General features: G+C 40.2%; 1 protein-coding gene across 1 annotated transcript; it reads left to right on the top strand.

The window, feature by feature from the left end:
• The first annotated feature begins 792 nt into the window (after positions 1 to 792).
• On the top strand, positions 793 to 7922 carry vamp8 (vesicle-associated membrane protein 8 (endobrevin)). Its single transcript, XM_020094032.2, has 3 exons — positions 793 to 1017; positions 4765 to 4932; positions 5950 to 7922. The coding sequence occupies exons 1-3, from the start codon at positions 1003 to 1005 to the stop codon at positions 6136 to 6138; spliced, it is 372 nt and encodes a 123-aa protein (XP_019949591.1). The 5' UTR covers positions 793 to 1002; the 3' UTR covers positions 6139 to 7922.
• Positions 7923 to 12725: the final 4803 nt, after the last annotated feature.

Below are 12725 nucleotides of genomic sequence, written 5' to 3'. Positions count from 1 at the left end.
AAAACCCCACAGATCCTTAACCTTGTAGAAGTTAAAAATATGAAGAGCTGAAAAAATAATCACATAACACTGAAGCAAAACCATCAAATGAAACAATAGTAGGAATCAAAATCTAGGCTCCCTGTGAATGAGTCTAGTCTTAGTTTGGCTTTCTTGGCCTTCACCTTGTTTTTTGATCGTAACCACAGAAGATCACATAAAACCAACTTTTATATGTAATATACACAAGCACAGCACACAGGAAAACCCAGAATACACTCTGACAGAGTCTGAGAGGTGTACGTCAATAGTCCCTGAGTGTGCACACGGCCAACTCACGATGGAAACACCTTGGTGTGATGCCATCCCCATTTTAAAAAGTACACTCACATCAAGTTGTTCTACAACTATAGCAAAAATTGAGATGATGCCTTCAAAATAAAAGCAAACGATTTTCACAGAAACCGTGAATACGCATGAAATACAGACAATGCACCTACACACGGCTACAAAATGCATACAACACAATATGATCTTTCTTTGTTGAAATGTTTCATAACTCCCACTTTATGAGAAAAATTCAGGTCAGATCTTTCAAAAGTTTTATTTTCTCACTGTAGCCTTCAATGTATTGATATTGCGTCTTAAATACGGCTGACAATACAATTTAAACTTGCTCCTTAAAAGTGTTTCATTTTCATTTTCACCATAGGGCTTTTGAATAGTTGTTTTAATCTCTAAACACTGATGATTTCTTTAAAAAAGCCGCCGAAGGGTGTTTAATTGTGAAAAGGCGCTCAGGAAGCTGAGGCTGTGCTATAGTTGACTTGACAGTTGAAGCGACGGAATTCTGTCTGAAGGAATAAGGAACAACCAGGAAGTGAGACACAGCAGGAAACAAATTGACTGGGAGGACATTCAAACTTTCTCGTCCTCAAAAGACTTTTAAACCCAAGATTTTAATCTTCAGCGTCCGCTGGAAAGTGAGTGGACCTGTGCTCAGAGGACTTCGTCTGCAACAACATGGACATTGATGCGGTAGGTGATAATGGCTGAAGCTTGTTTGTGTTGTTCAGTAAGACTCCGCCGTCACCGTGTTGAACGAGCAGCAACAGGTGAATATCCGGAGAAAATCATTATTTCACTTAAAGTTGTCAGGAGAGAAGTTTAGTCCGTGGATTCACTTTTCGTGGTGAAGCTCCGGAGTGTCTGAACAAAATGGCCTGATTACCTGACACCGTCTGAAACCTACAGTCTGGGACTGCTCCCTCCAGGACCCGAGCCTGACGCTCCGCCGCAGGGAACTACTTTACTCAGGTTCTGTTCCTCAAGTTCTAAAATGTCGGGTTCTCCACACATTGTCCTTTGCTGCTGAAAGAAGTAGAGACATTCTCCGGAGTTCTCACCAGGGGGCTGCCCCGGAGACAGTCCGGAGCCTCTCATTCTGACATCTGCCTTCAATTACAACTCCTTCGGAAAGTATCAGGAGATTTCCGGAATTCAGTGCAGGTCTGAAAGCAGCTACAGAGATAACACCCTGGTGTAGTTCAACTAATGACATCTCCTTTGCTGTAACATTTCTCTCTCATGAGCCCTTCATATATTATGTAATATCTTTTATCCAACTCTATTTAAAGGGGAGAGTTCACTGAAAAATGAAAAGTCACTCATTATCTAATCTAACACTATGCCGATGGAGGGGTGGGTGAAGTGTTTGAGTCCACAAAACACTTCTGGAGTTTCAGGGGTAAACAGTGTTGCAGCCAAATCCAATACAATTGAAGTCACTGGTGAACAATTCTTTAAACGTGTCCAGTGAGAACCCAGGAGCTGCAGAACTCATGAGCTGCAGAACTCAGGAGCTGCAGCAGTAAGTAGGAGGATAACTGTGGACATATAGGCTATAATCATGTAAATGACACTGTTGAGTTGGATTTGAATGTCGGGCCTGCAACACTGTTTACCCCGGAAACTCTAAAAATGTTTTGTGGACTCAAACGCTTCATCCACCCCTCCATTGGCATAGTGGTGAGTAGATGATGAGTGACTTTTCTTTTTTGGGTGAACTATCCTTTTAAGTATAATCCCAGTTTATATATTGTTAGCTGAACTTTGTCACACTCCTGTATTAACGTTAACACTAAAGATAAACAAAAAGGAGAGTGCACTTAGAGAAGTTTTTTTTTCATAAAGTAATGTTATTGAATGAAGTGCTGTTTTACTAAATGTTATTCTGAATTGGAAAGATGCTTCTGAAAAACATTCTTTATACTTAATTGTAGGGGAGCCATTAATGATACTTATAGCAGTCTGACAATATTAATGTATTTTTCGTGAATGGAGAGTGCAGCAAAATAAACATAATCACAACTAAAAAAACACACATGTACAGTTACATGTTGCATACCTACTCAGAACACAAAGAAATGAACAACATAAACAACACAACTCTTCAGGGCTGAATTCTGTGATATTATCATTTCATCGTGACCTATAAACGTAATCCATTTATTCCATCATTTTAGATACTAAGTTCTTGATTTTCAACTATATAAGTGTTTTTTTTTTTCTATTTCTAGAACACTTCCTGTAGTTCACTGTAACTTATATTTAACATAAAACTGTCAAGTTTGAATTTGGAAGTCTTTATTGACTAGACCACTCCAAGCAGGACCTAAGGCCATTGAAAACATCACAGGACCTCCCAGGGTGTTTTATGAGGGAAATAAAAATTTTCTTATTATTATTAATGTTATTTTAGTCATGAGAGCTCCAGACATAGTACAAACCTATATTCACTTTCTCTCCTTCCGTGTTCTCAGCAATGTGACTTGTTTTTCCAACTTCAATGTACCACAGATCTTCACAGCCAGTTACAAAAAGTAACAAAAGCTTGTCCACTGAGGGTCATTGGGGGTCTAATGACTATCTGTTGGAGGCTATTGACATGAAACTGTTGCTCCCACTGAACAGTTTAAAAGCTGTGTCCTCTGTGGTTTTGAAACATCGACTTTCCTCTGAGCGAATCTCCAGACAAACCTTTGAACTCCAGCTATACTGACTCAGGCTATGCTGAGGGCAAGTGCTAAACCAACAAACATTGTTTTTCTGTAGCCTACAGCATTTATTAGTGGTGCTTTGATACAGCAGGAGATCTTTGCAATAGGAAAGTCTATTCAAACTTCAATGTGTGCATTCACAGATTGCGGCAAAGTCCCATTTGACTAGATTAGTAGTGAGTATTTTACATGGCCTACCAATTAAAATCATATCCGGCCACTACTTTTACAGCCCCACTCAAGCCTTTCCACAGGAACGATTAGTCACACTCACATTTTACAGAGCACCTCCTTACAATCATATGTAAACCCATAGTATCAGCTAAATATTTACTTTATCCTTTAATTGTATTGGTTGGCTGAAATGACTTTCCTGGCCGGGCTGAGACATTTTTGGGTGAATTCCTCTACGTGTCTTACAACAGTTAATGTCTCTCAAAAGAATACTGTGTGTAGTCATCGGTGCATGAACTTCTTGTGCTTGGCATGTTTCTGTGAATATTGATACTTGATAGCTGTCAGCCATTCAACAGGCCTCAGTAAACTAGATCTGTTACAGGAGGAGAGTAAAGACACAGGAAAGAATTCAGAAATGTTTGTTACGCATAGCGTATGATACAGAGATTAGGAACACGAAAAGTTTTAAATTAAATGCAGTAACAAAATGCAGAGTACATGATCAAAAGCAGCTTTTTTCATCATGTACACGGTAAAAGTGTTTTTTTGAGACAAGCCAACAGCACCAAAGGAAAATTAAAAAGTTGACCTTCTGAAGAATGAAGAGAATGAACAAGAGATCAGTTAAAGGGAGCAGGTAATGGACCAAATAAAGGGGGCGGGGTTAAAGAATGAAGGAAGAAACAGGGTGACAGGAGAGAGAGAGAGATGACGTAGCAACCTGCTCTGTTTCCTAGAGACTGTTTTGTTTACAGTCAGCTGCCTCTCTATGAAGCTTTGAGGTGACTGTATGTTTGTGACACACACACACACCACTATTAACAACATTTGTGCTTTGAATAAACCCTTGGCTTTATAAGATCACATCTTATCTTCGCGGTGAATGCAGACATGCTATAGCAGGGCGCTCCCACACACAAAACAATAGTGTGACAGCCTGTAGGCGGGGCTGTCACGTGCAGCAGCCTGAGGGACTGGACTCTCAAAGCCACCACCTGCTGCTGACAATACAAGACTTCAGCGAGAGACTTCGTCTCTAGATCCACTAAACAGATCAAATCAGCCAATGGGATAAAAAGTGGGAGGCCTAATGGTAAAACTGTTACAGAAGAAGAGGTTTAGAAGATGATGCCACTTTGGCCATTCTGCCTTTTTCATGAATGTGCCGGACCTGTGCACAATGAGGAGGAGACAAGTTGGTAAAGCAAGGATAACATGACCCTGACTCTTGGTTCAGGTGAAAATCCCTCAGCACTCTATTCTGAACAAACTGGAATGTAACCGATGCAGTTCAAAGCAACTGTTGATTCAACTCAATGATCATTTTGGAGGCTGAAGTTTGTGGTTTTGACAAGACACAGCTTCTCAACAACAACAACATCCTCATGTTCCATTCATTTAGAATCACTTGATACAAAGTCAAATACAATTTTTTTCAGCTCAATTCCACAGTGGCCTTTTTCACATTGATTAAAAAAACGAAAACATAGACTTTAGACATGTTTTCTACTTTGTTCTTTTCTGAAATGACTTTTCTGTCCAATGCAAGGAGCGGGTAGGAGTGGAGGTAGAACCAGAGCCTCAGGACAAGGTGCAGACATTGAAGGATCAGGTCGATGGGGTGAAAAACATCATGACGCAGAACGTGGACCGGATCCTGGCCCGAGGAGAGAGACTGGACGATCTCATGGGAAAGTCAGAGGACCTGCAGGCAGGGGTCAGTGTCACAGCAGGAGTTTATTCACTTGTCTGTTCCATGTAACTGTCTCAGTAAAAGCCAGTGAGCCCATGATTCACTCATCTTACATTGCACTTTTTTTGCTTTATCATTATGAAGTGAATTGCACAATGTAATGGCTACATAACAACACCACCATCTGCATTGAGATCAGTTCCCCATAAGTGTAGTTTTCACACTGCAGTTGTATCTGCCAGTGGACATGAAATGGCTCATTTTATGACACAAAGGAAGTACATCTGCCACAGCTCGACCAAAACAGGAGGAGGATAACATCTTGTTTTTTTTTTCCCAGTAGCTACTGGAAGCTTTCTCCAGGTAGCAGAAATAACTGTGATACTGTAACTAGCAAAAAAAGCCGAAGAAGACGAGGACAGGTAGTGATAGAATATACTGCACCTCACTTGATGGAGAGATCAGTAGACACTAGATCAGTGAGAAAGAAAACCTCCCACTATTTATAAACAGGATGTTTGACTCTGTCTTAATATTAGTCATCAGCCCGCCACTGGAAACAGTGGTGATATATTGTCTGTCCCTTCATTTCCATATTAATAAAGAAGTTTTCAGGAATGAACTCCAGAGAAACAATCGGGTCTGGACTTTCTCCTGAGTTTGTCTTTCATGCAGCAGGAGACTCCCCCGTTTGACGCATTCACAACAACATACAGCAACATAGAAACCTCCATTCAGCATTCAGTTGATGGGAAGCGTAGCACGCAGGAGGCAGAACGTGACAAATAAATTCTCCTGTGGAGAACATGTCTGCCTTTATCTTTTCTACGTGTATGGCACTGCTTTTTCATCCTGAGATATTTGTATTCGTCTTCTTTGTTGCATGTAAAAATCGTCATCAACACATTATTCCCTCACGGTGAACCCTGCGGAGGGTCTCCTGCTCATTCAGTCACTCTGGAGAAGGTCCAGAGCCTCTCGCTCGGCCATTTGCCTTCTCACATACAGCTCTCTCTATCTCTCTCTCTCTCTCTCTCTCAGGCTCAGCACTTCAAACAGACCTCTCATAAAGTGGCTCGCTCCTACTGGTGGAAGAACGTCAAGATGGTCGTGGTCATCGTGGTGGTCGTCCTCATCATCGTCCTCATCATCATCCTGCTGGCCACTGGAGTCATCCCCATCGGTACTCCAGTGCCTCCTGTGGTCAATCCCACCGAAAAGCCAAAATAAATACATGTTCATGCCTAAACAATGAATCTAAATCCTAAATGACAACATCCCTACTGTACAGTATACAAAGAGATATATAGATATCACTGTTGTCTGGTGAAACCTTTACTTCTTCTTAGTTTGTTTCTACTGGTAACTTTCATGATAATATTGGATTTCAAGGACTTCATTGGTTTAAGGCACTTTAATTTCCAACCCACTACCAGCCATTGAACTTGTGTGAAATCTCTATAAGGTCTGGGGGCGTTCACCTGACACCAGAAAAAAAAAAACACTTGTCACTGTTCTTAAAAGACGTTTCATAGCGTCGCTGTCACTGTCTCACCACCAGCAGTTATTTCCTCCTGGCAAAGAAGAAGTCACTTTAATATGTGTGGATGGAAATAACCAATCATTCTGTTTGTCACCTAAATGCACTACATAGGACAGTTAGTTAGTTGTATAGTTCAAAAGAGGAGAAATGCAGTGTATAGACGACATTTTTAAAATTGGAGGAATCTGTAACAATTTTAGGTCATGACTTATTTAATGGAATGTTGGATATTTATGTAAGTACATTCCTTTAAAATGCTTCCAGCTTCTTTGTATTCAGGCCTATAGAGAATTATTTAATGTAAAGCCTGCTTTGGTTCTTGAGCTACTTAACTGGTGTTTGCGATGTTTCTGCTCTGTCGATAGTTTTGCAGTCAAAGTTACGAAACTGTCTTCATGCACAAAAGCGACAGCTGTAGTGGGTTAAACTTCACATAAGGGTGTCCGTTAAGGTTCTAAATACCAGCAGTGACTACGACACAGAGTCTGTAGAGTCTGTATCAAAGTGAAGAGAAGACCTACAGGTGAAAAGCAGCACTCCATTAGCATTTATGTTTGAGTGGTCCTTTAGAAGGGATTTATCCATGTAGGCTGTGCAGAATCATCAGTCTTTTCAAACTGATCGTTCTTTCCTTCACTGTGTCTTAACTCTAGAAATATAGTACTTGAACTGAGGCATTAGTTCATTGAAAAGAAAAAAAACGAAAACATCTGTTGTGTTGTCAGTGGATCAGGCTCCTCCAGCCAGCCAGCCTTTCAGCTAGACAATTTACAGCACCTCCATGGCGCCCCCTGTTGGGTCCATGACAATTAAACAGGCCCTCAGTCAAAGCATCTTAAAATTAGAAAATTATATTTCAACACCTGTGCATTTTTCAGAAAACAAGTTAGGCACATCTGTTTCTCACCTCTCATCCTGCTCTGCTCTTACAGAAACAGTTTACTTTCAAAGAAGTCCAAGTGATGCCCATTATGAGCTGTATATAGTCATAAATATCTTTGTATATGAAAGTATCTGTTCCTTAGAGGCTATTTATTAAAAGCATTGTCACTCATGTTCATTTTTTAAAAATCAAAATGGAAGCTGTATGTGATTATTGGATTAACAATTACTCCAGATTGATTAATTATAAAAGTAGCACAGTTCAGTTTCTCTGCTGTTGGATCATTTTCTAGATGTAGTTATGAAAAGGAGGCTCTCTTGGAACAAATTTCTCAATGTGTGCCTTTTCTTTCTTTGCCTTTTTTAACAGTGCCTCCAAGGTGCAGTAACCTACATCTCATTACCTTTTTAGCTCATACTGCTCTGATCCATGCATTGTTATGTGTCTGTTCATTCAGGCTTCACTTGCAGCAGGTCTTTTACTGTGGAAGGTTTTTTTACAATGTCATTAAATGAGGGTCTTATACTGGGGGCCCATGGCATTACATGATTTTAATGGTCTGAAATTAAATAAATGATATTTTCTCTGGCTCTCCTGTGATGCTTTGCCCCTCCATTGCTGTTTTTTACTTTGCCACAAGATGGAGACATGGTCCGGCTGACATGAGGCTTTAGTACCACCCAACTAAATGAAAATCAAATCTGATTATGTTTCACAATGTGTTTAATTGTTAAAGGTTTGCTTCATTTTCAACACTGCTGAAGTGGATACAAGATATTTAAAAATATGGACATTTTGAATAGATAGATAGATTGATAGATACTTTATTGATCCCAAAGGAAATTCAATACAAATACTGCAATCACCTCTAAAGTATTAAAAACAATGATACAAATCAAAGCAGCAGAGCTTAGACCAAGATATTGCAAATATGATAATTCAATTGATATAATAAAGAGCCCATAACACCATATTGACCCAATAGATCCCTTTACTCCCAAAACACAGGTTCTGCTGTCTAATATTCTGCAGGATCCAGACGACAACAACTGTTAGTATCACAGTTGAGCCAGTTCAAAGTTCAGTTCATACAGAGGAAAGAGAACTAGTTAGCATTCATTTATTCTGTTTTTTATTGGGATAATGTAGACTATAATGGAAATGTTTACTGTCTGCTATACCTTGTATGAAATTTTTTTTACTTGACCTTGTTAGAAGCAAGATATCAGCGGCCAAAAGGCCTGGTGCTGATGCATAGTGTGGGAGCTGGCAGAGGGATCCTGGATGAAAGGTTGGATCTGGATCTTGGTTCTAGACCAGTTTTACTGAGAGGCAGGCTGGGGCCAGTTGCTTTGTCAGAGGGGCACATTCAACCTGGGACAAAAGAGACAAAGACAGTGTTCAAGCTTTCAACATTTTCAGTTCAGTAGCCTATGTAAAGTAATAATGCACAAAACAACCAACATATACTTTCATTGGTATTTGTTACAGTTACAATTCCATCAAATTACAATATTAAAAACAGAATAAAACACATTCCTGTTAGCTTCAGCTGAATCCTGATGGTGAGTCATGCACTTGGAACCTCCTTGTCTGTCCCCCTCAGCCTCACTCTCAGATTCTGCATCTGTCTCTCCTTCCTGCTCTGTGCCCTCATTGAAAAACAGTCTCCCCAACAAATAACTCTTCTGGCTTTCCCTCTGTCACGCTCTCCGCTTCCTGCTGGTTTTATTCATCTGGCTCTCTCTCAATGCTCCATCATTGTCTGTTTTATTTTTATAGGACTTAATGTCCTTTGCCTCTTCATTTGGATGATAACTAGAAGTGGAGAGGGGCACACAACACATCAGCAACACAGAATGTTAATATACTGTTGCTGGTTTGCTTCAGTTGTGGTAGCATTAGCTCTTCAGTTGGAGGGGGGGCCACAGGGGGGTCCAAGCTCAGTGTTACAGTGGCCCCCGTTGGCCCCCCCCCAAAAAAAAACTGCCACAGCTCATACGTATCAACAAGTGTGGGCTGAATGGCTGCAATATATTCCAATAGAGAAACAAATACACTGGATTCATTTGATATGAGCCATACGTTGTTTGTAAAACAACTGCTAATAAAAGGTAGCACAGCGAAATGCAGGCTGTTTATCTGGAGTGACTGAAAGTCAGCACTGGGGCTAACTGCATTGGGGTAATGCATGAAAGCTCCCAGGTGGAATTAAAGGTGTTTGTCCAGATGTTCATGAGTGAAATCTAAGAACATAATGTTTTCTGCTTCTGAAGGTGACTTCAGTCTGATTCAAAGTTGCCTCGAAGTCAGTCCGTCCTTCATGTGATGTATTCCCTGCGGCGATAGATCAGTGAGGGTGTACGTAATGTGGACCAATGAAGAATCTGTTGAGAGAAGGGCAATTAACTTTATGGGATGGGTGAAAGCGTGAGCTGTGGACTATCCCATTGGTTGAACTTCTTTGTTTCACCCACCAAATCCGGTTGACGTCACCACTGATGATGTCATGATCTTCCAGTCATTCAGGTTTAAATGACAAATGAAAGACTTGGCACAAACGTAGCAAGAGACAGACAAAAAGACAAACACGTGTTTTTGATGAATGCACTTCATGCTCTGATCATCTGGGAGGTAACTGTGGGGAAAATAGGTCACCATAGCTGCTGTCAACCCTCAAAGTCTGTTTTTAAATAAGGAAAAAGAGAAGAAAAGAAATACAGTCAGTTAATGTTCTTCATCAGAGTTTGGTTCAAGTGGAAATGAAACTTAAATTTGGTTGAAAATTTCAAAAACAACTTAAGTTATCAGACTTTTGTTGCACTAAGAGAGAAGTGGGACAGTAAAAATCTTGCAGACATGAAACTTCATAAATAAAAAGATGTACTGCTCTCTGCTCTGTCTCATTATAATTTCAGGATAAGGCCATTGTTTATATGAGCAGCCAGTGGCAGATTGGGATACATTCCAACTACAGTGAACTTGTTTTGTTCTATTAGTCGGTTTCCTGTTGCTGAGATGCTGATGTTGGCTCAGAGGTCAGAGGTGAAAGACAAACCTGTCAGGATATTACTGTGATGTCAAACTTCTCCCTGAATTTCCTGCACCAGGGTCCTCAACATTCTGGAGACACACAGGTTTTATTTTGCTGATCTACTTTCTTGACCCTCGGGTGCCCCCCCCCCAAAAAAAAAAACAGATCTGGGAAACCTGCTGGACTGCATATTTTTAGGGTCAGGTCTTATAATGGTCCTCTACTCATTTCATCAGTCTTATCCAGAGCACAACAATCTCAACTTACTTTGTCAGCAAACGTACATATAACTATAGCTGACACATTTTGTGAATCAGTAACATTCAATTGATTTGATATAAAAACTTAATTCGCTACTTAGTTTGTGTCAATAGTATACTGCAGTATTGAAATAATACTCAGTAGAGCTCATAACTCCACCAAGACCCAACAGTAAATTCCATCAAGCCACACCAAATTGCAGTTTCCTGAATATGCCAGATTTTTTTTACATCAAGATCCATCAAGAAACTGGCAAATGTCAAAAAACGCCCAATCACGCAATGTTAATCCAAATCCAGATCTGCTCCAAAATGTTATGGGCTCTTTCTTGGCCAATGTTGCATCCTTTGACCATATCTCATACAAATCCATTCAGTACTTTTGTGTAATCCAGCTGGCAGTGAAACACATAAACAAGCAGACAGGAACAAAAAAACCTAACATCCCTTGTGGAGGCAATCAGATGCAAACAGAATTTGAGTGACGTTTCAGTTTTTTTGGACCTGGTCTGACACATAAAGGAGTTAAATGGTGACTGCCTGTGCGGGACGCTGTAAGAAGCGAACACGCCTGCGATGAGGACATCTGTACATTTGTTAGCGACATACCCTTTAAACTGGGTCATCTCACAAAAATCTGGGCAAGAGCGGAAATCTGAGAGCAGAAATTTGGCAAGCACAGACACAGCCTGAGGAAAAGAAGGAGAAAGACTTGAAGTTCAGGGCAGCCACAGTATATCTGAGCATATTTGCACTGGGGCAGTGATTATTTTAGAGAGAGGGCAGAGTTCTGAGGGACAACATTACAAAATGTTGCCATGAACTGAAGGAGTAAAGCTCTCACAATGAGAGACCACGTCTGTGAATACAGATCAGAAAGGAACTCCACAGAGGTCACCGGAGAGTGGATTGAGAAAACAAGCACAGCTTCTGGAGGCCTTTGGTACTGTGATTCAATAAACACACCACCAGGGGTCAGCTGTGAAGGGTCTGTTCCCACACTTGTAGTGGTGGAGGATCAGGCTCTTCCAGTCATCTGAGATAGATCATTCACAGCCCCCATGGTTCCCCCCTGCTGGGCCCATGACAACCAATAGGTCTCCACAAACACAGTTTATAACTAAGAAAAAAAAGTTATAGTGAAAAAATATATAAAATATTATTCCAAACCTCATTTTCATTTCGCACAAGAGGTCAACGGTGGCCATAGTCTCTGTATTCCCTGAGTGATCATGAAAATATCCCTGAAACACAAAGCACATCCTTTAGCTCTGACTCATAATCAGATAGGATAAGAGAAGACTTTATTAATTGAGAAGGTAATTATTGTGTCAGCTTGCTCCAAGATCGCAGTGACAGTATATTGAACAATAGTATAAGTTTGAGGCAATAATATATATAATATACAATAGAATAAAACAATAGACACCTTCACTCAAAATTGTAATATTGCACATAAATAGTAATATTACACGTGATTAGTTATATTGCATATTAATTAAAATATGAAATATTGAACATGGATCGTAATAAAGCACATGAATACTTGTATGGTGCTGCTATTATTTATCTCAGTGTCAATGTGCACTCCTCATCCTGTTATTGAACATATCTCTCCTTAAGAACCTATATTGCTTGAGCACTGTATATCATTCATGTTCTTCTTTATTTGGCTGGACCACAACGGGAAAACCAGCACTCAACACAAATGTCCGACATCATTTTTGGACCTGCCCAGTGATGCCATTTCCTTGTTGCTGCTGCTAGCCACAATGCTTTGTAACATCATCAGGGGATTTACTGGCTTTTTACATCCTTCTTTAGCTGGTGAGGAATTGAGCACATTTCTGAAAAACTTTAGCTACTTTCCATAGAATCACCAGTACTTTCCCATAAGTGTGAGGTTGGGATAAATAGCCCTGAAAATGAAAAGCACATGTTAAAGCTTTACCTCATAAGATGAGATGAGATGAGATGAGATGAGATGAGATGAGATGAGATGAGATGAGATACTCTCTGGAGCCACTGTAATAAGAAATCAGAATCAGAATCACTTGTATTGCCAGGTATGTGAACACACATGAGGAATTTGACTCC

This window comes from Paralichthys olivaceus, chromosome 4 (assembly GCF_024713975.1).
Source record: "Paralichthys olivaceus isolate ysfri-2021 chromosome 4, ASM2471397v2, whole genome shotgun sequence".
NCBI lineage: Eukaryota > Metazoa > Chordata > Actinopteri > Pleuronectiformes > Paralichthyidae > Paralichthys > Paralichthys olivaceus.
Note: the sequence above shows the minus strand (reverse complement) of the source record. Positions and strands in the feature narration are given on the sequence as shown.

Coding starts and splice junctions, on each gene's coding strand:
- vamp8 (XM_020094032.2), top strand. Junction 4,933..5,949: donor CAGAGGACCTGCAGGCAGGG/GTCAGTGTCACA, acceptor TCTCTCTCTCAG/GCTCAGCACTTCAAACAGAC.